General features: G+C 43.5%; 1 protein-coding gene and 1 non-coding gene across 2 annotated transcripts; both read left to right on the top strand.

Moving 5' to 3' along the window:
• Positions 1-4,606: 4,606 nt before the first annotated feature.
• On the top strand, positions 4,607-23,060 carry TIPIN (TIMELESS interacting protein). Its single transcript, XM_069985874.1, has 8 exons — positions 4,607-4,710; positions 8,179-8,328; positions 9,450-9,549; positions 10,434-10,509; positions 12,708-12,830; positions 18,953-19,016; positions 20,947-21,144; positions 22,783-23,060. Exons 2-8 carry the CDS (start codon positions 8,193-8,195, stop codon positions 22,986-22,988), a joined length of 903 nt encoding a protein of 300 aa, XP_069841975.1. The 5' UTR covers positions 4,607-4,710; positions 8,179-8,192; the 3' UTR covers positions 22,989-23,060.
• LOC138781844 (small Cajal body-specific RNA 14) lies at positions 19,116-19,245 on the top strand. Its single transcript, XR_011361562.1, has one exon. It is a non-coding gene; the product is annotated as a small Cajal body-specific RNA 14 (non-coding RNA).
• Positions 23,061-27,894: the final 4,834 nt, after the last annotated feature.

The following is a 27,894-nucleotide window of genomic DNA, read 5'->3' as shown; positions in this document are numbered from 1 at the left end:
CTGTCTTAGTGATATCGGAAGTAGCAGAGCTGTCTTAGTGATAGCTGATGCAGCAGAGCTGTCTTCGTGATAGCTGATGCAGCAGAGCTGCCTTAGACAGATATCACTAACTTTATTTTTAAAACAATAAAATAAAAATAGTCCAAAAATTGGTATCACTGTAATAGTGCAGGGGTATTATATTTCTACCACTGTATTTTGTTTTGTTTTTTTATACTTTACTAAGTATCGAACTGGTATTGAGTATCGAAATAAAAAAGTTAGTATCGGTATCGAACTCAAAATTCTGGTATGGTGACATCACTAATCAGTAGGCATCCCTGGGACACAAATTTTGCACAGCAGTTTTCCTGTTTTTTTGACAATTTTTCTGGTGTTTTCTCATTTTAGTTGTTATTATATAAGAAAAGACATGGTATTATCAGGCAACTAAGCAACAATAACTAGGCTACAAGAAGAGAATGGGTAGATACCGATTACAACAAGGAATTGTATTTTAGAAGGAAATTTGAAAAATGAGGCCTAAGCATAGTTTACTATCCAATTGTTCAAATCCAACCAAGTCAAATTGATCAATTCATGGCAATATTCTAAGGTAATATGGTATCTGTCTATAGTGTCCACATGTAATCAGTGTTAGACTGGGGTACTAGGGTCCGACCTGTAAAAATGATCCTTGGGGTCCATTAATAAAGGACCAGTAAAAAAACACAATGACCCGGTCCCATCCTGGTTTCAACTGTACAGTATCTGGGTCCATGACTCAATTGTGAATAACAATCTTTTAGTCAAATTACAACTCTTAAGGCCCTATTCCACCGGACGATTATCGTTCGCATAATCGTTCCTGATTAACGATCTCAAACGACCGCTATTGTGAAAGACCTGAAAACGTTTACTCATTTGCATGGAACGATAATCGTTACTTATGATCGTATTTGCGATCGTTTTTTCTTCGCTATTGCGTTCGTATCTACTGCGAACAACGTTTTATTCAATGCGAACGTTTTGCGAACGAGCAACAATAAAAATAGCTTCAGGTCTTAAGGCCCTATTCCACGGAACGATTATCGTTCAGAAACTCGCTCCAACAACCGCTCGTTAACAATAATCGCTTCGTGGAAGAGGTGTAAACGAGCGAACGACAAAGGTGAAATCGTTATATTGTCGTTCAAAATTGTTTTTCAGCATGTCGAAAAAAAATTGTTGGTCTTTGAAAGATAATTCGCTAATTGGTTCGTAAAATTAGAAATCTTTCAGTCATTCGTAAAAAAGTTTAAAAAAAGTACATAGGTGTGTCGTATGGCCATGATCACCCTGGCGAACGTTTTAAACGACCATGTAACAACCACAAAATAATCGTTACACTACATATATCGTTCACTTTCCCACGTGTTATGTGATATCGTTCGCTAAAAAAAATTGTTTAGTGATTGTTAACGAGCGGTCGTTGGAGCAAGTTTATGAACGATAATCGTTCTGTGGAATAGGGCCTTTATAAAGCGATTAGAGATGAGAGAACCGGGTTCAGGTTCGAGGCGATCCGAACCCGAACATTCGGTATTTGATTAGCTGGGGCTGCTGAACTTGGATAAAGCTCTAAGGTTGTCTGGAAAACATGGATACAGCCAATGACTATATCCATGTTTTCCACATAGCCTTAGGGCTTTATCCAAGTTCAGCAGCCACCGCTAATCAAATGCCGAAAGTTCGGGTTCGGATCGACTCGAGCATGCTCCAGGTTCGCTCATCTCTAAAAGCGATCAACGATTTCTCGTTCGGTAGTTAATATTTAACTGCATTTCAATCGGACGATTAGCGTTTAGAGTCGAACGATTTAACGATAATCTGAACGATAATCGTCCGGTGGAATAGGGCCCTTAGGTTATACGGAGAGTTGTAGTTTCTTAAAGAACAATCCTTTAATAAATGGCAATAACATAAAAAAGGTGAAATGATGGTTGTGTAGAGGTTTCTGGTGGCTGCAATCTGTGGTTTATAACTATCAGCCCTAAAGGTCCATCAATAAATCTTTCTGCAGTGTTGAAGACTATCAAAGAAGTTCAGATCCCAGCATATTCTGAATACTGCAGCTTCAACTCCTAGCTTGTAGTGAAGATCTGCAGCTATAGATGTAGTTGTAGTTGGAGGGTCATAGGTGCATTATACACGGTATGCTTTGGGGAAGATCAGAATACATAGTCTATGAAGGCTTACTGTGTGGTAGTGACCCCAGCACAGCACTAATAGGGTATATAAGAAAAAAACATACATATAGCTATCATATTATCACCATACCTTCACACTGTTACTGACCAAATGCAGTAAACAAAGACCAATATAACCAATAATACCAGCATATTAGAAACTTATCATACTACCACCATAACATTACTAAAAAAAAAAACACTATACAAAGACCTGTTGTAGTATCAACTGGCAGCTATCTGTTACTTACCATCAGCTCTGTGCTGATACTGGGCCTACTCCCTTTTGTGTGTTTCGGCATCTTCCACCTTCTAGTCCCTGCTGCAGTGACACCTTTTGCCACTAGGGTGTACATGTGGCCACATGCTCTGGATTAGGGATGGTCCGAACCCAAACGCTCGGCATCAGATTCCCGCTGTCTGCCCGCTCCGTGGAGCAGGCGGATAGAGCAGGAGGACCGCTTGGAAAATTGGGATACAGCCTATGGCTATGGCTGTATCCCAGTTTTCTAGGCGGTCCTCCCGCTGGATCCGCCCGCTGCACGGAGCGGGCAGACAGCGGGAATCATTACCGAGAGTTCGGGTTCGTACGAACCCAAACCGAACTTGGTTCGGACTATCCCTACTCTGGATTTACCAAAGCAGCTTGTCTCTGCCTGCTGGTACCTTCTGCCAATCTGGAGCCTACTGCTCCTATGTAAACTAACTTCACCTACACGTCACTGCTTAAGCGTTGTTGCATTTGTGCATTCCAAGCAAAGGTGTTTGCTGCTGTTCTCACTGGGACCACAACGGTAGAGCTATCTGGTGTCGTCTAGCTGCAGAAGTCCAGCTTCTGCATTCTGGACCATGATAAAGGGTGAAGACTTAGAGGGCAATTAGATTCTGCTCCCTGGTGTGGGCCAAAGCCAGACTGGTTGAGTAGCAGAGCGGGTCCACACTCACTGTCTATAACACCAGTATTTCTCTATACACTGACCCATATTGAGGTAGTTACCAATCGTACACAGGCTCTGCTCATTCTATAAGTCATTACACTGCAGTTATATCCAGTGACTCACAGGACATGTCTTCTCTAATTGGAGTTGTTCACATTTCCTATTTTTTTTTTTACATCTGGCCTGGCCATCATAAAGCTTTCTTCTGGTGACAACTTGTCTCTGCAGAATCTGTAGTATTCAGGTCCCTTGTGCCTTCATATTGAAAGATAGGCCCTGTCTGTGCATTCATATAGTATTTAGGCCCCCTCTGGGCTACCATATAGTCATTAGGCACCTCAGTGCCACCACATAGTAGTTAGGCCCCTCAGTGCCTCTGATTAGTAGTTAGGTTTTCTCTGTACATCTATGATCCCTCTGTGTCCCCTTAATTATACCCTTCTGCGCCTTCATATAGTAACTAGGCCCCCTCAGTGCATCCATAGAGAAGTTGGACTCCTCTGTGCCTCCCATATAGAGGTTAGGACTCCCCAAGGTGCAGGTAGCCCCCCCCTACCGCTCCCCAAGTAGGTAGTCATCCCCTACCCCCTTTAGTAGGTAGTATCCCTCCAGAATAGAAGAGATTTTCTATAGTGATTTGTTGCTGCTCTGGACAATTCCTGCCTATGACAGAGATGTCAGCAGAGAGCACTGTGTCAGACTGAAAAGAATACACTACTTCCTGCAGGACATACAGCAGACGATAAGTACTGAAAGACTCGAGCTTTTTAAATAGAAGTCAATAACAAATCTATAAAACTTTCTGAAACCAGTTGATTTAAAAGAAAAAGATTTTCGCTGGATAACCCCTTGAAACACACTAAGCCACTCCTCTTCATCGGCCTCTACTATGACATCAACACTATCTGTCAACTAAAATTTGACAATGTTCAGAACCCTCATGGAGAATGAATGAAGCCATGGCTGCTTCAATGGGGAGCACTTTTTATCAGTTTGAGGGCTATGCAAAGGATTACCCCTTACATACATTTATTGTATTATTTGGATCCAACTCATGTGTCAATTCTTTTGGCGGAATGCGGAATCAGCTGGCCCATAGAATGGTGTCTATGGGGCCGGCGGAAAGGCCATGCGCGCGTACAGGCGTCGGAATTCCTCTGTGTGAACCCACCCTCAAGGTGATTGTTTGGCTAGCGACCTCATATGGCGCGAAACTGACAATGCTCTGAGGGTGGTTGGAGGAAGAGCATTTTTGGTCACTTTTAGAGATTTCACTAACAAGCATAACTATGCCTCTTCTATGCTCCCATTATAATGTAAGGGCACAGACCGCATACACTGTACACGATGTGGTAAATGCTATTTGTCCATGAACAATAAAGTTTTCTGTATTACAATCCCTGCTCCTTTTAGAATGCAACCTGGAGCCCGTTGCTTGGTAACAGACGAGGCAGTCCACAGTAGCTCCTCCCACTTGCCGTGACGTCACTTACCCGGAAGGCGCGCTTTATTGTACGGTGCTGCCGATGCCGGGGAGGCTGTACTGTCGGGCACGGTTATTACAGGTATATAGGCGGGCGGCGGTGCCCGGTGTGTGGGGGAGGCCGCTATATATGCTTGCTAGATGTTGTAGTTATACATAGTACATAGGCTGTGTTGTTGTACAGCAGCACTGGTTACAGGTCAATGCAGTGTTACTATCTACAGCTGTAGAACTATGGATCCCAGCATGCTTAGGCTACATAGAATACATAGTAGTGATGTGTACTAGTGGTGGGTGCACAGTATATGTCCTCCCTCTCTATTAGTCCTGCTCTGGATCCCTGAAGGCTTCCACCAGTGATCTCCAGTCCTCAGCTGTCAGGACATAGTGGGGGTCGTAGTACTGAACAGCTGGAGACCTATGGGGGGGTTGCACTGGTGTATACATCCCAGTACCATGCTGTGCTGCCTGTATAGGGGGAGTTTTTGCATTGTAAGGCTGCTTTTACCCAGAGAGATTTATCTGAGAGGTTTTTGGAGCCAAAGCCAGGGATGGATTTGAAAAGAGGAGAAATCTGTCTTTCCTTGACTTGTTCCCTGTTTATAGGCTTTGGCTTCAAAAATCTGTCAGTTAAATCTCTGTGTAAAGGCACCATTAGACACAGCTTTCATTTGGCCCTATTACAATCACACCTCCACATTACAAACCCCAGACCCTGATCCCTACAGCTGGGAATCATTCACATCACTCATTCTGATAAGAGACTCCATGATGTAGCTAACTGCAAACCTGCCACAGAAATCCAGGACCCCGATGCAGTTTTGCACTTCGATACGTTGTGGGTTGGCGCCAGTCAGTAGGGTTCATTGGAGCATTACCCACCCCCCACCAGTCACCGACTGCTTTGTATTAGTATTGTGCATAGACACAAAGCTGCCATGCATTGGTGGATAGGAGTGTCAGGGGGACTTGGGCGCTTACTAGATATGATCGGACCTGTCACACTGTTTGGCTTCAGCAGTGTTCTCTCAACCCGAGCCCTCAGCATATGATTCCTCACGGCTGGAGAAGTTGGATGCAGACACACACACACACACACTTTAAACTCAATTAAAATTGTCTTTACTACATCAGGACACCCTCTAAAATCTGCAGGTATCTGTTATTTTCGTTGTAGACCTGCTGTACATTACTCCAGGAGGCCATTTGTAAGTGCTTAGCAAAGGTAGTCAGCTCCGTAGAGAATGAATTGTGTGCAGGACATCAGTGCACACCATTCATTACTAGGGTAGCGCTGTGTCTGTTCTCTGTATCAGTGATAATCCTGGTAGTCAGACTCAAACCCCCCCAGCAATGAGCCATTACTCTTCAGATGGTAATACCCCTTGAATGTATATTATGACATTTTTGTCCCATAGACTAGAATGGTACTGAGATCAGAAGAAGGCTCCGCATCCATATAATATAGAGTTCTGTGGAGTGCAGGATGGTCAGTGATGAGGGGGCGTTCACACACATATCTGCTTTAGGTTTCACATAAGGATATCTACAGTTTGTAAAATCTGCACCCAGCACTGTGGATTTGATGTTGTGTCTAATGATTTAAAGAATAGAGTGAATATCTGTAGTGTTTACACAGTGTTCACATACCCATTTCTCATATTTTTTCCTCAATGTGTTATAGTTTGTGTATTTCCCCCGCCCCCCCCCCCCCCCCCAAATGTGCCTAAAACTATATTGACAGTGGGAAGGCATGGTGAAGTGCCAGGGATAGGGCATACTGCATTGTGAGTCTGTAGCACTTATGAGGGTGTTAGATGCAATACATAGGTAGACACATTGTCAGTATAGGTTCTAGCACATGGTAAGAAGCTTGTTACTTTGTGCACCATTATCTATGGTGAATAATCCTGTTCTGGCTGAGCTGTGTAATCCTCCTGTTTCTGCAGTATTGGGAACATCATGCACTGTGGTGTTCTGCACATTCGTCATCTGCTCATTGCTGAATTTCTCATGTAACATAAGGGTAATGAGATCCAGGCTTTATGGTGGACAAATATACACCAGGCTCGATCAGGAATCCTAAATGATCTATTAAAACTATTTGGCTTTATTTAGACATGTTATAAGGAAAATCTATTACTAGTTTCATGCTGCAATTCAGTCCAAAACTGAAATGAGACCATCTAAGGCAGGAGCGCTGTGGCCTCTTTAGATAGCTAAAATAAGAAGGGATGTGTGTGATAAGTCCTAAAGGCTTTTCTAGAGATCCCGCAAGACCTAAATCTGTCTGCTGCCATGGGATTGAATTGCAATGTTTGCCTTCGGTGTCTTACATCAGTTGTCTAAGGACATAGAGGTGTCTTATATGATCTTGTACCTGCACAAAAAATTTTTTTTATTAAAAAGTGGCAGACTAAGGAAAAAAATAAACAATGATCTCCGATGTCTTGTCGCAGGAGATGTAGAGGAGGAGGCCCGGCCCACCCAGCCAGTCACCACTGCAGCCAATGATATGATAGGGCGCCTGCCCTTTCTTTACTTTTGTGTCTAAATGGGGGGCCAGGAATTGGAAATCATTGGGGGCCCAGTGAGTAGTGGAGGATGTGGGTGCTGAATAATGCTTATTTTTTACTTAATTTTTTAACTTGGTTTACAACTTTTTAAGAAAAATGTATCCTGTTATACCTGACGCACGGTCAGGCAATGATGCGTTTACACAGAGAATTATCTGACAGATTTTTTTTTTTAAGCCAAAGCTGGGAATGGATTTGAAAAAAGGAGAAATCTTAGGCCTTATTCACACGTCCTGTAATTTACGGATCCGTATTTCCGTATCCGAGTTAGTGCACATTCATGTCTTTTGGGCTATTCACACTATCAGTAAATGAAACGGATGAAAATCAATCAATTAATTTTAACCAACTCAACTTTATTAACTTGTATAAAGCAGTCAGTAGTAAAAACGGACTTGCGTAATAACGAATATACTACGGATGTCCAATCCGTAATTTTTAGCGGGTTGTTTCAGGACTAGAAAATATTACTGAACGTGTGAATAAGGCCTTAGTCTTTCCTTTATGACCTGCTCCCTGTTAAGTCTGTTCCTGGCTTTGGCTTCAAAGATCTGTCAGATAAATCTCTCTGTAAACGCACCATAAGATAAGCCTTTCTATGAGGGGTAAAATGGCAGTAGCAGGTGATCTGGAACCCTAGTAACACTTGGTTTTGTCTGCTTCTTCTTAAAACTATTTATCGTGACAGTGAGCATGGCCGGTGTTCTTACTCCCCTGACAATGTATATACTTATATTGCACATGAAGCAGCTTTTCTAGGATACAGCCCTGGCTCAATATTCCTTCCCACCCAGCTCGGACTGACCCACTTTCCCTGTCATATGAGTCCTCATGCTGTGTCCACAATCTTTTTTTCAACTTTGTGCTGAAAGGTCAGACTGTGTGGGCGCATAGAGACCATTTAGTTCCCATGTAAACTGCACTTTTTAGTGTAATTAAATATGTTTAAAGCTTTATTGTCTCTTCTATTGTAGAATTTGTTGCAAAGATGATGGATCCGCTGGCAAATGACCTTTTTGACCTGCCAGATTATGACCACACAGAGGATGAACGTTTCCCTCCCTTACCACCACCACGCTCTCCTGGGGCAGGAGGAAGTGACAACGAGGACTTGGCTAATGGAGGTAGCTGGTGAAAACCTATAATACACTACTGTTCTTACGGTCCTTTTACATTAGAAGATTTGTCGGCCACAAAGGAATGACAGTCAGCAACGGACGCTTGTTTGCGTTGCCTCTACATGGCACAACAAATCAAGTGGCCGGGCTGCACAAACTATCCTTTCGTGCTGCCAGGGGACCTGACACCACAGATATGTATGTATCCTTGCTGTCCGTGTTCAGATAACAAGCAGTGTATACTTATCATCTGCACTGATTGTGATCCAGGATCCTGCTCTCCAGTCCTCCTGCCACCGTCTGTATCTACAGCCCCTGCCTCCTCCGGCTGCCAATCACTCCGGAGAAGGCAGTGGCAGGAGCTGGACTGGAGTGTCTGGTCACAAGCAGTGTGGCTGGTAAGTATACACTGCTGCTTGTGATCTGGAAAATGACAGCAACAATATATACATATCTGTGCTGTCAGTTTCCCCTTATTCATATCAGCCACACATCCCCTGTTTACAAGGAAGATGTGTCGGCCAACAACGACAAATTTTGAACCCTGCTCCAAAGACATGATCAGCCAAGGATAGGTCCCTGTATGGCCTGTCCTCAGCTGATCGCTGGTGCTTTTACACAGGCCTATTATCGGCCACAGGGGTGTTTCTTGCAATGCTCCTGGACGATAATCCACCCATGTAAAAGGCCCTTTACTCTCCCAGTACAAAACAGTATCGGCTATCTAAATCAAGCAGATGAATGCTGTAGTCTAAAGATGGGGTGGTAACTGATTTGCTAGATGGCAAAGATAACCCTGTATTAGTGAACGTTTGTTTTTTGCACCAGCCGGGCTACAGAATCCATCTTGGTCTAGGTTCACATTGGGTTTGGTGGACCAGTTTAAATCTTACACACTCTGCCATTGCGTTTGTTTAAATTAAAAAAAAAAAAAAAAAAGACCCACCTCCACTTACCCTATTTATGCTCTGAAAAATAGCCTTTTAATTTTATGTGCTTTGTCTTTTTTTTTCTTTTTTTTTTTTTTTTAAAGAAAACACTGGTGTCAGATTAGTTTGTGTTCGATTTTATAAGATTTTGCTTTAGCTTTTTTGCAAAAAACGTTTTATTTATTTATTCCCTGCTAGATGACTGGACTAAGAACATGGGACAAACACAGTCCGAAGAAGCGCCAAAGCCTGCCAGACGGGCAGTAAAGAGACCACAGCCTAAACTAGATGCTCAGCGGTATGTGCTGAATACACAGATCATTTTCACTTTCCTACTGTTATTTATAATAAGTGTGTAGTCACACAGGCGGGCTTCATCTGCTACACCCAGATTCCACTTGTTTGTCGTCTTCTAACCCCTAGTTGGTGTTCAGTTTCCCTCTGACTGTACCTGTTACATTGACTGTTCTAGATTAAAATGTGAACCCATTGAAAATTGAGAAGCGGTGACACCCCCCCCCCCCTCTTGACAGCCCATAGGATTAGGGTTAATAAAGCATAACACCTGCTGTGCTTTACAATCCAGGCCTTAGGTCTCCAAACTACGGCCCTCCAGCTGCTGCGAAACCACAACTCCCATCATGCCTGGACAGCTAAAGCTTTGCAATTGGCTGTCCCGGCATGATAGGAAATGTAGTTTTGCAACAGCTGGAGGGCTGCAGTTTGGAGACCCATGATCCAGGCCCTCATTAGCATATTTGATGCCATGCTGAATAATCATGTATATCGGGAAATCAGAAGAGATTGTCCCATATTTATTGAAGGTGTATGGTTACCTTTAGATATTAAAGGGATACTCTGGCTGGAACCCCTTTTTCAGCAATGTCTGGGGAGGGGGTGGGGGACGGATGGCAGCACTGGAGTCGGGGAGGTAAAAAGGGGTCCTGGCCAGAGTGCCCCTTTAAACTACCAGGACCTGCAGTTCCCCATATCCCTGTAGGATTACAACTGTGTATTACAGCCACAGTCCTACCATAATGTCAGGGGCACACAGGACAGTTCTCTAGAAATCCCAATACTAATATATATATTTTCTCTGTTGCTGTTTGATAAAATAGTTGAAATGGCTTAAAAAATTCTGTCTCTACACCCAGTAATGTGTCTTCTGATGTCTCTGGCTAGGCTCACATCACAGCGTGGCTTACCTGCTTTAAGGACTCTGTTTGATGGCACAAAATTCAAAGGCAAGGGGCATGAGGTAAGCTGTGGTCTGGGGACTCCCAGTGACATTTTGTGAGTCTGTAATGTATTTTGTAACCTAAATGTTCTTTACTCCAAAAATGCCAGTGAGAGGAAGTGATTTGTGTATACTACTTTTAGAACGGTGGGGTCCTTATAGGGTTCAGAAATTGCTCCCAACATGTGGCCTAAGGGTAAATTGTTTTTTTACACAATTCATCTTCACAAAAAATCTCAATTATTTTATTTAGGGTCCATTCACACATACAGGATCTGCAGTGAATTTCCAGCTCAATCTTAAATCTCAAGGCGGCTACTCATTGCTGATCCTCTTGGATAACTCTGCAGGGTTCAGTACTATAGATCACCTCTTCCGTATGCTCCATTCTATTGGTCTCAAGGATTCTTTTCTCTTCTGGTTTTCCTCTAACCTCAGACCACTTCTTTAGTGTATCATTTACTGCCTCCATTTCTCCTGCTGTGCCCCTTTCTGTTGGGTACTTCAGGGATCAGTCCTGGGTCCGCTCCTGTTTTCTCTGCCCTCATTAAAGGTCCCTGGAGCGCTGTATAAAGCTCCTGTGTAGCTCGCGGCACGTAACGACAGCAGCTGCAGCAGCAGCTTTATACCGGAGAAAATTAAGTTTAATCCCCCTGCAGGTAGTCATCTGGGCGGCTCCCTGCCCATGTCTAGTCACCACTCTCTCTCTGTCAATGCGCTCGGCAGGGAAGAGTGACAACCAGGGAGGCCTGGTATTGGTTATCCCCGCCGAGCACGGTGACTAGACATGGGGGGGATTCAACTTAATTTTCTCCAGTACCGATTTTCCTGTGGCTGATATGTGCCACGAGCTGCACAGCAGATTCATACAGTGCTCCAGAGAACCAAATCGACCTAATCAGCCAGTGTAAAACTGTCGGTGATCAGTGAAGGAAAAGGAGCTTGTCAGCTGATCTTTTGAGCAGCCCTATAAATCATTCTTTATCTGCCACACATCTCTCTGTGTAAACAGGGGATGTGGGATTGAAGGCAATGTATTTACATGGCTGCTTGATTAGTTATACCGTGTAAAGACACTGCAAACAAGCGCCTTCCCTTCTCTAAACTCCCGTCTCCAGTCCATACTAAACGCAGTCAGACTCTTCTTCCTTTGTAGCTATTACACCAGTTTGTTTTACACCCATACATTGATCTGGGCCTAAGGCCGCCTTCTTATGTCTAATTCTGTCTGCAATTGTGGACAGAACATAGGACCAACGTATTTCAATGGCCCTGTGCACATGTCCATACATGTGTACGGGCCATGATCTGTGCCAAAAAAGAAAGGAAAAAAGGGTCATAGTGCGGATTTGCATTTGCGGCACGGACCACTGTCTTCTTTGTAGTAGTCTGAGAATTGCGAGCACTACTTATGTACATTCCTTACATGGCCATTCTTACTTCGACCAGGATGTGCTGTGCAGCTAAACCATGCATTGTCAGAACAGATAGGGGCAGGTGAGTATACAATTTTTATTTTTCCTCAGGGTTTAAAGGATTTCCCTGGGTGACTTTAAAGTGACTCTGTACCCACAATCTGCCCCCCAAACCACTTGTACCTTCGGATAGCTGCTTTGAATCCAAGATCTGTCCTGGGGTCCAATCGGCAGGGGATGCAGTTATTGTCCTAAAAAAACAACTTTTAAACTTGCAGCCCCATGCCCAATGGCCGGGGCTTAGAGTATCTGTGCCCTAACTTTGCACCACCCCTCCGTCCCTTCTCCCCAACCTCTTCATCATTAGGAGTGCCCCTAGAACATTTTCTCCTGTCTGAACATTGCACAGGTACCTTAACAATCCAGCCCATGTTCGGTATTCACACAGCTGATGAATAGAAGACAATCTGCCTGGAGCATTCCTAATGATGAGGAGGGACAGAGAGGTTGTGCCAGCCTAATGCATACACATTCTAAGCCCCGGACGTTGGGCACGGGGCTGCCAGTTTAAAAATTGTTTTTAGGACAATAACTGCATCACCTGCCGAATGGACCCCAGGACAGATCATGAATTAAAAGCAGCTATCCGAAGTACAAGTGGTTTGGGGAGGCAGATTTGTGTGGACAGTGTCGCTTTAATGAGAAAGTATGTTGTGCAGCATAGCAGCTGCACAGCTTGGGCAATGAGATGGATGGGACTTCAGCTGAGAAAAATAATTTTGTTTGTTCAATTGTGTCCCACAGGCAGAGGATCTGAAGGTTCTCATCAGGCAGATGGAGAATTGGGCACATAGGCTTTTTCCAAAGCTGCAGTTTGAGGACTTTCTCAATCGATTGGAAACATTAGGGAATAAGAAGGAAGTGCAGGTGAGTGAAGATGGAGCACAGTATACTCTCATGGATCCTAAAGAGGGACCCCCATTTCCAGCACTAATGGCAAAGCCACAGGACATGTTTGATAAGTGCGTGTCCTGGTTTACAATGTTTAGTTCTATAGATGTTAATGGGACCGCAAGCTCCACCGTGAGGTAGATTGACTACACTGCTCTTATGTAAAAATCTGTGTGTCAGCTTTGCCACATTTATTAAGAGTCAACAGTCACATAAAATATTATTACAAATGCAGTGGGTCCTCACACTTTTTATTTTAAAAAGTCATAGATGCAGCATAAAGAAAGCAAAACTTCCTGTTACGCAGTTTACATATAATAATAATAATAATTTTTTATTTATATAGTGCCAACAGATTCCGCAGCACTTTACAATTCTGGAGGTACATACATAGACAAAAAATCGACATTACAGAGATACATATAATTATCCATACATGAGGAGTGAGGTCCCTGCTCGCATGCATGAGCTTACATACTATCAGGAGGGGGTGCGAGACAAAATGGCAGAGGGGCAAAGTGCATCGTTGTTCTTATGGTCCAGCCATCTTTATAAATAAGGCAGTACGGGTAAGGGGGGGTGAACCTGTCACCAGCCAATGCCTGCATGCACAGGTCTAAGTGCTTAAATGCTTGGTGTGTGTGTGTGTGTGTGTGTGTGTGTGTGTGTGTGTGTGTGTGTGGAGGGGGGGTGGAGGGTTGAGTCAAAATTAGGGAACCTGGTAAGCCTGTTTGAACAGATGTGTTTTGAGGGCACGTTTGAAGCTTTGTGTATTGGTGGTGAGTCTGACAGTCTTAGGTAATGCATTCCATAGAACTGGTGCAGCTCGGGTGAAGTCCTGGAGACGGGAGTGAGAGGTGCGGATCAAGGTGGATGTTAATCTTAAGTCATTAGAGGAGCGTAGGGCACGGGTAGGGCGGTAGACAGAGATGAGGGAGGAGATGTATGGAGGTGCAGCACTGTGGAGAGCCTTGTGGGTGAGCAGGAGGACTTTATATTGTATCCTGTGTTTAACAGGGAGCCAGTGTAGTGACTGGCACAGGGGGGAGGCATCAGTATAACGGCTGGACATGGGGATGAGCCTGGCCGCTGTATTGAGAATGGACTGGAGAGAGGAGAGTTTAGAGGAAGGAAGGCCGATTAGTAAGGAATTGCAGTAGTCAAGACGGGAATGAATCAGAGCGACAATGAGAGTTTTAGCAGATTCGACAGGAAGGAAGGGACGGATTTTAGAGATGTTTTTTAGATGCAGATTACAGGAACGTGAAAGAGATTTAATGTGAGGAGTGAAGGAAAGATCTGAGTCAAACATAACCCCAAGGCAGCGGGCTTGCTGTGTAGGGGTTATGGTCGCACCACAGACAGAGATGGAAATGTCAGGTGGAGGGTGTTTAGCAGAGGGAGGGAAGACAAGAAGCTCAGTCTTAGAAAGGTTTAGTTTTAGGAATAGGGAGGACATAGCGTTGGAGACGGCAGACAGACAGTTACTGGTGTTCTGTAGAAGTGCGGGGGTGATATCACGGGAGGAGGTATATAGCTGGGTATCATCAGCATAGAGATGGTACTGAAAACCAAACTTGCTGATGATTTGTCCGATGGGTAAAGTGTAAAGTGAGAAAAGGAGAGGGCCCAGGACTGATCCCTGAGGAACCCCAACTATAAGGGGGAGAGAAGATGACGTGGAGCCAGAAAGTGATACACTAAAGGAGCGGTCGGAGAGATAGGAGGAGAACCAGGAAAGAGCAGAGTCCTTGAGGCCGATAGAGCGGAGCGTGGAGAGGAGGAGCTGGTGGTCTACAGTGTCAAAAGCTGCAGATAGGTCCAGGAGGATGAGAAGTGAATGGTCACCTTTAGATTTGGCGGTGAGGAGATCGTTAGAGACCTTAGTAAGGGCAGTTTCTGTAGAGTGGTGAGGACGGAAACCGGACTGAAGGGGGTCAAGGAGAGAGTTGTCAGAGAGGTAGCGGGTTAGGCGGGAATAGACCAGACGTTCTAACAGTTTGGAGATAAAAGGAAGATTAGAGACAGGTCGATAGTTGGCTGCACAGGAGGGGTCTAGGGAGGGTTTTTTCAGTAAGGGAGTGATAATGGAGTGTTTGAAAGCCGAGGGGAAGATGCCAGAGGAGAGGGAGAGGTTGAAGATTTTAGTAAGGTAAGTAGTGACAACAGGAGAGAGAGACTGGACAAGGTGTGAGGGAATAGGGTCACTAGGGCAGGTGGTGGGACGAGAGAAGGAGAGGAGTCTGGAGACTTCCTCCTCTGTTACAGGTTCAAATACTGAGAGGGAAGAGGAGGAAATACAAGAGGGAATGGGATCAACACTTCTTTGGGACTGGGAGGTGATCTCCTGACGGATGGTATCTATCTTTTCCTTGAAGTAGGATGCTAGGTCTTCAGCACCGAGGTTAGTTACGGGTGTCTGAACTTTGGGTTTGAGGATGGAGTTGAGGGTATCAAAGAGACGTTTTGGGTTATGGGATAGAGAAGAAATGAGAGAGGTAAAGTAAGATTGTTTAGCAGAATGAAGAGCGGAGTAGTAGCTTCTAAGCACAAATTTGTAATGTAGGAGGTTTGCATCAGTTTTAGACTTCCTCCACGAACGTTCAGCACACCTAGAACACCGTCTAAGAAAACGAGTTGAAGGTGTGTGCCAAGGTTGTGGTCGTCTGCGTTTTGCTGATTGAGGTGTGAGGGGTGCCATTTTGTCAAGGGTTGTTTTGAGGGTGTCGTGATAGCATTTGGCAGCCAGATTGGGACAGGAGAGCGAAGAGATAGGAGGCAGTGATGACTGTACAGAGTCTGTAAGTTGTTGGTTGTTGATGGCACGTAAGTTTCTGTACATGACCAAGGTTGGGGTGTCAGGAGGAGAATGAGTATTAGTGATTGAAAAGGAGAGAAGATTGTGGTCCGAGAGCCCGGTATGAGTGTTATTAAGGCGAGAAACTGGGCAAAGTCTGGAGAAGACAAGGTCCAGGGTATTCCCACCCTTGTGGGTTGGAGAGTCAGAATGCTGGGAGAGGCCAAGGGAGGAGGTTAGGGAAAGAAACTGAGAGGCCGATGGGGAAAGTGGTTTGTCAATAGGGATATTAAAATCGCCCATGATGAGGGCGGGAATGTCAGAAGATAGAAAGTAAGGAAGCCAGGTAGAAAAATGGTCAAGAAAGCGTCGTTGTGAACCAGGGGGGCGATATATGACTGTGACTCTCAGGGAAAAGGGCCGGAAGAGTCTAATGGTGTGCACCTCAAAAGAGGAGAATGAGAGGGAGGGCTCAGGGGGAATGACCTGGTAAGTGCAGTCCTGAGAGAGAAGTACACCCACTCCTCCACCATGTCTGTTATCAGGTCTAGGAGTATGGGAAAATTGAAGACCTCCATGGGTCAGAGCAGCAGGTGAGGCTGTGTCTGACTCTTGTAGCCATGTTTCTGTGAGAGCCAGCAGGTTGAGCGATTTATTGAGGAATAAGTCATGGGTTTCAGTGAGTTTGTTGCAGACAGATCTAGAATTCCATAGAGCACAGTTAATGGAGATGGGGTCTGGCATGCAGGGAATCTTAATCAGGTTAAAAGGGTTTCTGTAGGTGGCCGATGAAGAGAAGCTGTTAGTAAAGGTTGGAGGACCAGGGTTAGGAGAAATGTCTCCAGCAGTAAGCAGGAGCAGAGATAGAGATAGCAGGTGTGAGTAAGAGAGGGAGGGAGGATGTTTGGAGGGAATGGGAAGAAATGGTTTATTGTATGGGAAAAAGACAGCAGGGGGGGTTAGATCAGCAGGTAGAAGGGAAGAAGAGATAAATATACTATTGCTTGATATAGGAGTTGGGGGTTTGGAGCAGAGTTTGAGTATTAGGGAAGCAAAAGTGATAGCAAAGGTGAACATTTTTGTAGAGCAGAGGAGTATATGGAATGCAGTTACCTTCAGTTCCAATTCTGGCTTAATTCATCTAGACACTTTGACTGATCAGCAATGACCATGGTCAGGAATGACCAGAGCAGTTCACTATATAGTTAGATAACTAGCTGAGAAGTACTACCAGGTGTGAAACATGGGGTGGGTGGGGAAGAGATGGAAGAGGGCAGGGGTAACTGATAGAGAGAAGATTGTAAACAAACAGTTTGGGTTCACTGCTTAGAAAAGAGGGCAATAAAAGTCAATGCTGAGAAGAGTAGAGCCAGATATCATACCATGAAATTTAAACAATGCAATGGATAATGGGGGTAGGAGTAGATAGTTGGAGCCAATTCATACCATGATATTTAAACAATGCAATGGATAATGGGGGTAGGAGTTGATAGTTGGAGCCAATTTATACCATGAAATTTAAACAATGCAATGGATAATGGGGGTAGGAGTTGATAGTTGGAGCCAATTCATACCATGAAATTTAAACAATGCAATGGATAATGGGGGTAGGAGTTGATAGTTGGAGCCAATTTATACCATGAAATTTAAACAATGCAATGGATAATGGGGGTAGGAGTTGATAGTTGGAGCCAATTCATACCATGAAATTTAAACAATGCAATGGATAATGGGGGTAGGAGTTGATAGTTGGAGCCAATTCATACCATGAAATTTAAACAATGCAATGGATAATGGGGGTAGGAGTTGATAGTTGGAGCCAATTCATACCTGTGAATGGAAGAAGATCAGGTCAGGAGATGGTGATATTGCATAATTAATTAATTCTTTTTGGCTTAATTCATCTAGACACTTTGACTGATCAGCACTTAGAGTGATCAGCAATGACCATGGTCATTGACCTGTTAACGTCTGTGGGAGTTATGGAGCCTGTGTGAACTACCTTCTTGGTGGTTTTCAGACGCAGACAGGCCATGTGGCCCCCTTTCTAAAGATAGGTGTGGGTCCCAGACACTTTTTTGAAAGGAGTATGCGCACACAGCAGATTCTTTGCAGAAACTTCTTTAACAAAAAACTCATTCCATACATCTGAAGAGCATTGCTTTTGCACATTGTTATGCATTGATTTTGACAAATCTCATTCACGTGAATTAGAAAGTTCCAGAAACTGAACGCAGTGGCCCAGATTTATCAATCTGCAAAAGTTGGATTAAAAACCACCAATCACAGTCCATTTTGAAAAATAAAATTTGATCTGTAATTAATTGCTGAGACAAAATCGCACACATTTTTGTCTTTGACAGCTCAATAATTCTGGATCAGTATATATGTTGCACACTTTTTAAATGGAACTTGTCGTCACTCCCTGTACCACAAATGATCAGGGTGGTCCCCATCTGCTCTTTATTCATAGATCTCTCCATTTCTTGGGTATTGGTCAAGGTGGATAGGCGAGACAGAAGCCACCACTGATCGCCATAATAACTTGTGGACCAGGCAGGGTGAACGTGGTGACAGATTCCCTTAAATTACCTAAAAAAAATGATTTACTAAAACAAAAGATTAGTTAAATGTTAACCTTGATGGCCCTTTTATGTTACACCATTTTAAAATGTTGTGTGGCACTTTTATTTCTTAAAGTGTCACTGTCGTGAATTTTTTTTTTGCAGAAATCAATAGTCCAGGCGATTTTAAGAAACTTTGTAATTGGGTTTATTATCCGAAAAATGCATTTTTATCATGAAAAAGCAGTTTGAAGCTCTCCCCCCTGTCTTCATTGTTCTCCTATGGAGAGAGCTAAAGAAAAGACCAAAACAGGACAACAAAGAGTTAATCTACAAATCCCTCACCTTATCTCTTCTGTGACAGTCACCAGTGACCTGTCTGAGCTCAGATTACAGCTGTCACCCAGCTCCGTGCCTGTAATCCTCTGTTATCTGCTTTCTGCTGCCGGCTAACTCCCTCCTTCCTCCTCCCCCCTCCCCTCTCCCTAGAACAGACAGGGGACGTCTCCTGCAACAAGTCACAATTTTCAGATTTTTCAGAGTGGATGAAAAAGAGGAAGGAGGGGGGGGACCTGGGAAAAGGCTTTTTACATGCAGATAATGGCAGATTTGGCTAATAAACCCAATTACAAAGTTTCTTAAAATCGCCTGGACTATTGATTTCTGCAAAAAAAAAAAAAATACGACAGTGACTCTTTAATGTATAAAACGCAAACTTTTTTTTTTTCCTTCCCTAGACTTGCTTAAAAAGAATACGCATGGATCTCCCTATTGTGCATGAAGACTTTTTGAGTGAAGAAGGTATTTTCCATGTTTGGTTAATAACTGTGATACTTTTTATGTTTGCAACTTACTTAGTAATATAGTAGTTTCTAAAACTGGTCAAATCTTTTACTGTATGTGGCAGATACCCCGGTGTTACATTAATGAGTAGTTTAATGTGACTTCAGACTGCCACATAGAATATAATGGTTCCTGCCGACAGGACTTATAAAGATGTGAGGCTTCCTGTGCGATGGCTCCATACATTTTGGCATTCTAATTTAACCATATCTTCATTACAGGATTTAGGTTTTTTTTATAACTAAAAGGTAGAAAACATTTGGTTTACAGTGACACCACAGGAGCACTCATGGCAGAACTGCAGTGCACATAAAGGGATGGCGATTGTCAGGTTAGGGGGCATTCACATGTTCCATGCACAGTAAATAAGGACAATTTATCTTCTTAATCTTCGTACTACTGTACTGAAACAGTGGGAAATACAGATTTCCATTAATATTTTTGGACAGTGCACAGAACACCTGAAGGCCCCTTATTCTTTGAATCCCTTTGTCAGGGTACATTCTTATGTATTTAATTTACTGCAGTATGTGTGTACGTACCCTCAAAGTTAAAGGAGAAGTCTGGCAAATTTTTTTATTAAAGTATTGTATAGCACCCCAAAAGTTATACAAATAACCAATATACACTTATTATGGGAAATGTTTATAAAATGCTTTTTTCCCTGCACTTCTGCATCAAGGCTTCACTTCCTGGATAACATGGTGATATTACTTCCTGGATAAGATGGTGATGTCACGACCCGACTCCCAGAGCTGTGCTGGCTGTGGCTGCTGGAGAGGATGATGGCAGGATGACACTGAGGGACACAGGGCACTGGCGGGACACTGAGCATCCCCCTGCCATCATCCTCTCCAGCAGCCACAGCCCGCACAGCTCTGGGAGTCGGGTCGTGACATCACCATTATATCCAGGAAGTGAAGCCTTGATGCAGTAGTAAGTGCAGGGAAAAAAGCACTTTATAAGCATTTCCCGTAATAAGTTTACATTGATGGTTTGTATAACTTTTGGGGGGCAATACAATACTTTAATAAAAATTTTCACCAGACTTCTCCTTTAAAATGTCACTTTTTTAATAAATGTTAAATGTTTTTTTTTTTTTTTCATATAAGTTCACATTATTTATTTTTTTTGTTAATTATGCAGCTGTAAGCTCTCTAAGAAATTTTTCAGGGTAACTTCACCAAAAGTTAATTGTAGTAATACGTCATTTTCATTGAGGCTGCTTGGTACTGGTGCTATCCTGCCAAAGCATCTCACCTGCTGATATGTCCCTTTTGTGCATGGGGTGCTGAGAATGAAAGTAATTTTTTTTTTTTTTACCTTAATCCTCGACACAATTTTGTAGATTAATCCATATGCTAATTAGGTGGTTTGGCGCACTGGGGATGGGACTACCACCCCTGATGCACTGATCTGCCCCCGGGCGGTAAACCCTCCTTTTCTGATGAATGTTGGGGCAGCGCTCTGCAGTGAAGTCACTCCGACGCTCATCACTGCAGAGCACTGCATGAATATTTATTAGAAGGGGCGGATCGGTGCTTTGTGTGGTTGTTCCCACCCCCAGTGAGGCAGACTGCCTCATTAGCATATGGATTAAACTAAAGAGTAAACCAAAACAGTGCAGAGGAAATCTGCCTTCATCCTCAGCACCCTGTGCATTATATGGACATATCGGCAGATTAAATGCTTCTAACCTGCTTCCCTTTTAACTTTATGCACACAGAGAAATATGGGCCAATAGACTCCTTTGGGTGCCGCATTAAAGCTCCATACAACATGTAGATTGTACAGAGCCATAATATTCCCCATGTACATGAGTTGCTTTAGTCTTGCTAGTGACTACGTATTTAACCAAGAAGATATATATATTTTTTTTATTCTATAGTTGTTATACAGAAGGAGGAGGATGGCCTGGACTTTGCCTCTGAAGAACTTTCTGTGCTCCCAGAGTCGTCTCCTCCATCTCTTTCTCAAGCCAGTGTAGTTGAACTGAGTGAGGAGACGCTTCAGAGGATAGAAAGAAACAGGCGCTTGGCTATGGAGAAGAGAATGCAGAAAATGCAGGCTCAAGCGGACAGTCAAGGTACAACTTACACACAAACTGCTTCATGAATTGTTATGGTTGATGGTAACACTGCACAGTCACATATTGCTGTCAGACATGGGATAAGCCTGGTCTGTAGAAGATATAGTATGGACAGGTAACAGTAACGTAGGAAAGATCACAAGACCAGCACATAGGCCTTTATGGATGCTTTCTACCTCCCAGTGTATACTTGTCCTGCTCTGTAATATCCTGCCCACCAATAGAGCATAGTCTTCAGCATGAGCATTTCCCTTACGTCCCATTGGCATCACAACATATGGGGTATTATTGCCCCTGCGAGCCCCTCGGACGAAGGAATATTTAATGAAGCAATCAAAATAAATTTTATTCCCCTCCTCCAGGAAGTATAAATAGGCCCGCCTCCCTGGATCATCAGTAGACACTTGGGATCTATCCTTTGTGTTAAGACAATTGTGTCTTCCTCCATTTGAACCACTGGAAGAAACGGATCTCAAATTTCTTACTCTTAAAGTCGCCTTTCTTTTAGCTATCACCTCCGCCAAAAGAGTAGGAGAACTCCAAGCCCTTGGATCTTCTCCACCGTACGTAACCTTTTCTCAAGATAAGGTCATTTTGAGATTTCTTCTGGGGTTCCTGCCGAAAGTGGCTTCTTTTGCTAATGTAAACCAAACAGTGGTCTTACCTGTGTTTTCACCTGCAGCATCTTCTGAAGAAGAATTGGACCTCTCTCTGCTAGACGTTGTAAGATCTATCAGGATATATTTAGACAGGGTAGATGTATTCCGAAAAGATTATTCTTCCCAGCAAACAGGACGAAAAAATTAAGGAAAGAAGGCGTCTAAGCCCTCTTTATCCAGATGGATCTGCGATGCCATCTCTCTGTGTTACACTACCGCCAATCTAACTCCACCTGAGTTTACTAAAGCACATTCTACCAGGGCGGTGGCTTCCAGCTGGGCTGAAAGATCTTCTGTGCCTCTTGAGGATATTTGTCAGGCTGCCACCTGGTCTTCTCTCTCTACATTTGTAAAACATTATAGGTTGGAGTCCATTTGTTCTACGAGAACAATGTTTGCAAAATCAGTACTTAATGTTGCTGTGATCAGTAACCCACCCGATGGGGACAGTACTTGCTAATTCCCCATATGTTGTGATGCCAATGGGACGTAAGGGAAGTGAAAATTATGTTAATTTGTTTTCCCTAAGACTCATTGGCATCACAAGACTCCCTCCCTGTTGTTACTATTCTTTATAATTGACTGATGATCCAGGGAGGCGGGGCCTATTTATACTTCCTGGAGGAGGGGAATAAAATTTATTTTGATTGCTTCATTAAATATTCCTTCGTCCCAGGGGCTCGCAGGGGCAATAATACCCCATATGTTGTGATGCCAATGGGTCTTAGAGAAAACAAATTAACATAATAATTTTCACATAAATCACCTTTTACTGGGTTATATTTTTAGATAGGTGTGATATACAGAACTTCTGCTTCAGAATCTGGTGTAGTGCTTTGCTGCCACTTCACTACCATTGACAAGATGTCTTCACCACATTACTGTGCCAGCATTGTAGGCAGCCAGATTCTGCCTTGTTGGGGGTTCTGCAACAATGTATATAAACCAAATCTTTACTTTCTCTTTTCTATTTTAGCTCTGGCTGCTACACCATCTCAGTCTACAGATCCAGATGATATTCCTGAGGATTTTGATGCAGATTTGTTGGAGGTGGTGGATAAAGTAGTTGAGAGCAACACCCAGCCACAAGAGCCTTTATGTAGCCCTAAAGAAGAACGTTCTACAGAGCACAGTGAGCTCTTCACTGAAAAACTAGAAGACTCGAATGAGGCGGGAGACTAATGCCTATTTATGTTTTCTATTAAAATATTTTATTGTGTGTTTGTATTAAAGTTTTCTATTTTATCAACAAGATGAAGTGGTACAATGTAATTTACTACAGAAAACACAATTTGTTTAACCCTTCTGAGACCAGCTGCTATCAGGTGATGCTCACCGTTAATGACTGACAGCAGCAATCATGTCCACCTTAAGGGCCAGTTCACACTGAGCAAACATGGCGCAATTACGCAGCGGAGCTTTCCGCAGCGGAATCCCGCCGCGCTCTGTCATGCTTTGAGCAAATGGGAGAGTGCGTGCTCGTCCACTCCCTCTCCGCTCAAAGAATGAACATGTTAGTTCATCGAGCGGAGAGCGGCGGCAGCAGCGGATGAGCGGGCGCCCTCTCCATTCACTTACAGCAGCATACTGAGCACGGCGGGATTCCACAGCGGAAATCTCTGCCACGGAATTCCAACAAACTTGCTCAGTGTGAACTGGCCCTAACTGCTGTGATCTGTAGAGAAAAGGGATTGTCAAAGACTACATAAACAGCTGGTGGTGGTGGGGGGGGGGAAGTAACACCTGGGATAAAGCAGGGAAACTTTACCATATCAGAACATTTTCAAACAACTTTTCGACTTGTCAGGGTTAGTTTTAATATGATGTATTATTCTTGGCTGTATACAACTATATGAATGCAATGTAGAGTTGTTTACTGCAGGCCCAGCTACTGAATTGAAGTGAGGTTATAGATGACTTGGTTGAGTCCACAAAAAGGTTAACTGCTGTGGCTACTAGAGGGTGCCCCTATGGATGGGTGTGTGTGTGTGATATCTACAGTATATGCCCATTTAGGACAACCTGGTTAAGGTTCCAGGGCACAAATATATACATCGATACATATTGCAGCTTAGTTCTATTAAAGTGAACAGACGAGTTGTAATACCATACAATGTCTACATATAACCGAAGAGGACGATATGCACAATGGCCATAACAGATTAAGTAAATATAAATACTTTTAGAAATCAGTATAATTACACAAACACAAATAAAAACACAAAACCAGATATCAAGGGAATTGCCCAGTATGGCAAATCCCAGGACTGCTCCCAGCTATGTACTGTAAATATCAGATTCTCCCCCATGAGTAACAGAGCATAAATAACAGCCAGTAAAGAGGTAATAAATCAGAACCTTAAAGTGCAATGCAGGAATGTTATGGGGGGGTATTTACTATCACTGCTCCCCTGGCATATGCCGGTGAGAAGGTGCAGATTCACCCCTTCTGGTGCACGCCTGCCATATCCCCATTCATCTGATGGGTAGGCAGGGGGAGCACAGGGATCTGCATCTAATTTATCATGATTTACACCCACTCAGGAAGCAGATGCAGAAATGTTGTGCAGGACCGGCTGTCTATACTAAGAGGAATGTAAATCAAAACAAAAGATCCACAAGGATCATACAAAATGCAGGACAATCATAGAAAATTATAATTAGATTCTTTATTCAAACAGTTACATTTAAAATACACAACAATAATGAAATGAAAGCAATAAAAGACAGGGAAAAATGAAACTGAACCAAATACATAAATTGGCGAGGGGACATAAAAATGTGTTCTTATGAAATCATATATTGCACTTGCATACCAATTGATCAGGATTGCAATGACCGTGGCAATGCAGGCAGCCTCCAATACGCATTAAATATTGTACATATAGGTAATTAGCAACAAAAAATGGGTTTGTAAACCAACAGAGTCCTATTTGAAGCTACAGTTACTCAGTAAGGTAAATACACTGGTGAAAATCACCAACAAATAAAGTAGTATAAGATCTAGGAGGAAGCATGCATTGCAACAGGTCCCACTCACCCACTCACCCTACGCACGTTTCGCGTGGCTCGCTTTGTCAAGGGATCCCTTGACAAAGCGAGCCACGCGAAACGTGCGTAGGGTGAGTGGGACCTGTTGCAATGCATGCTTCCTCCTAGATCTTATACTACTTTATTTGTTGGTGATTTTCACCAGTGTATTTACCTTACTGAGTAACTGTAGCTTCAAATAGGACTCTGTTGGTTTACAAACCCATTTTTTGTTGCTAATTACCTATATGTACAATATTTAATGCGTATTGGAGGCTGCCTGCATTGCCACGGTCATTGCAATCCTGATCAATTGGTATGCAAGTGCAATATATGATTTCATAAGAACACATTTTTATGTCCCCTCGCCAATTTATGTATTTGGTTCAGTTTCATTTTTCCCTGTCTTTTATTGCTTTCATTTCATTATTGTTGTGTATTTTAAATGTAACTGTTTGAATAAAGAATCTAATTATAATTTTCTATGATTGTCCTGCATTTTGTATGATCCTTGTGGATCTTTTGTTTTGATTTATATTCTTCTGTGCGTTTTGGACTTATTATTTGGGCATTTATGTTTAGGTACTAAGAGGAATGTGCCTCATAGTAAATCCACCTGGAAAAAAAGGAGCCAGACTTTATATAAGGCCAGCATACTCATACACCAGTCTTCATAAATGTTCCCCTATGTATATATGTATACTAAGGTGGCAATCATAGTGATATAAATGCAGAGCCTACAGTGCAAAAATTCACAATGTTATTGTATTTGTAATATACATACACAAACCAGGACAACAACAAGGCCACACAAGGCTGTAATGGTAAAACAAGGGATAGAGGGGAGGTTCACAGGAGGCAGTCCAAAAAGGCCCCACACTTTGTCTGCCGCACCAGACTTCTAACCCCCGAGGAAGTCCATTGTGGCTGACGTTGTGTCTGTTTGGACTGTGTCCTGTAAACTTCCACTCTATCAGGGCTGTAGAGTCTGTAAGCCGAAGCTCCGACTCCTTTATAAATGGCCGGTCATATACCAGGGGAGTTATTTATCACACGGGCTCAGCAGCTTCTCCCTAATGTCCTACATGATCCTCGGGCGACTTCTGAGTGAATAAAGGAATACTGTATATAAAGCAGCTTCTCCTGTTGTGCAGTGGATGTAGCCAGTCTCCATCCTCCATGTCCTGAACTACTCACAACTAGACTAGATGGAGCAGATCTTTTCCTGCTGACAATCTTCTATGTTTCTAACTAAATATTCACCATACTTAAAGAAACACTGCTAACAATGCCAGATCTCTGTGATATAGAGGTCAGCCATAGTGATATACAGGGGGTCACACAGTGATATAGAAGGTCACTGTGGGGGCACGCACACACACAGCCTGCTGCAGCCATAGCGCACACCAAACACACACACAGCCTGCTGTAGTCATAGCACATACACAGCCTACTGCAGCCATAGCGCGCACACACACACACACACACACACACACACACACACACACCTGCAGCCATTGAACACTGAAGAACACACAATCTTCTCCCAGAGAGAAAATACCACACTAAGGACTGAGGTTACTGCTACACTACTTATGTCTTCTTCTCCTCTATATTACACAGGATATCTTCATATTACACTGCTGCTCATATACAGTCATCCAGGAAGAGAACAGCACAGATCTCCCCACACACAATGGACTCTTCCAGCTCAGAAACAAACTGCCAAATAGTGACAACTTTTCCATGACCCTCCCCCCCCTTATGTAATAGTGCCAGTGTCCTATTAGAATGTTGCTCATAATATATATTCATGAGCTAAACTTGTAAAATTCATATCAAAATTCAATTCTACATTTTTTTAAGTTTTTAAAGCTGGAGTCGGAGTCGGTACATTTTTTTCCGACTCCAACCAAAGCTAGCTCCGACTCCGACACAGGAATTCCGCCCACTACCGAGAGTCACGGCTCCATGTGTCCATCCGTCACATGACTGCCTTCTCTCTGTGAGCTCTCAGATGGCCTGGGATACACAAATTTTGAAGGATTCTCGATTTAAATCTTGATTTTCTTTTTTTGCTAAATAAACAGAACATTTTTCTCCTTGCAGCATCAGATACTATTTTAATGACATTTGAGACAACTGTATTGCTTCCCAGTGTAACAGTGCTCCCCTGGTGCCCCCATGTAGTAGACAAGCCCCCTCTGCACCCCATATAATATACAGAACTTCTCTGTGCCCCATATAGTATACAAGCCCCTCTGTGCTCTGTGCCCCATATAGTATACAAGCCCCTCTGTGCCCTAAATAAGAAGGTTAGCAAGATATGTGCCACTCTGTGCCCCCATATAGTATAGGAGATTTTCTTTGTGCCTCCATCTAGGTAGGGTGGAGTAGTGGAGGAGGTTTCGTGGATAAGGGGTGTAGTAGTACAGGTATATATGAGGGATGAGTGAGGCAGCTGGGGGTGACTGGGGCAGACTGAGGGAGCTTGGGATGACTGAGGGGGACTGGGGCAGACTAGGGTGACTGGGCACCTAGCCCTCCTCCTCTCACACCGGTGCACAAGCTCCTCTCCCTGCCGCACATGGAGCTCCCCGGTCTCTGGAGGAGGCCGCAGGGACTGCAGAAGAGGGTGATCGCATCGCTGCCATTACTGGAGCTGTACAGCGGGATCGGGGGTCTGCCCTGCACCCCCGATCCCGCTGTACAGCTCCAGCACCCGCAGCAATGCGATTACCCTATTCTGCAATCCCTGCGGCCTCCTCCAGAGACCTGGGACCCGCATGTGTGCCCGGGAGCGGAGCTCCACACAACACCGCTGGAACCGCTCGCCCGCTCCCACACTGCACCGCCGGAACAGCTTGCCCTCCCACAATGATTTTTTGTGAAAATTAAATTTACGATTTTCACCAAAAAATCTAAATCGATTCTAAAATCCTGGGCGAATTAATCAAATTCGATTGATTGCCCAGCCCTACACAGGACTTCCCATTTTCTGACAGTCCCCTGTTTTTTGAGAAAAAAAAAAAAAAAAAAAGTAAGAAAACAAGTGTTT

This window comes from Dendropsophus ebraccatus, chromosome 1 (assembly GCF_027789765.1).
Source record: "Dendropsophus ebraccatus isolate aDenEbr1 chromosome 1, aDenEbr1.pat, whole genome shotgun sequence".
Lineage (NCBI taxonomy): Eukaryota > Metazoa > Chordata > Amphibia > Anura > Hylidae > Dendropsophus > Dendropsophus ebraccatus.
This window is presented reverse-complemented; position numbering and strand designations above follow the sequence as displayed.

Coding starts and splice junctions, on each gene's coding strand:
- TIPIN (XM_069985874.1), top strand. CDS start 8,193: ATGATGGATCCGCTGGCAAATGACCTTTTTGACCTGCCAGATTATGAC. Junction 9,550..10,433: donor CCTAAACTAGATGCTCAGCG/GTATGTGCTGAA, acceptor GTCTCTGGCTAG/GCTCACATCACAGCGTGGCT. Junction 19,017..20,946: donor AGACTTTTTGAGTGAAGAAG/GTATTTTCCATG, acceptor TTTATTCTATAG/TTGTTATACAGAAGGAGGAG.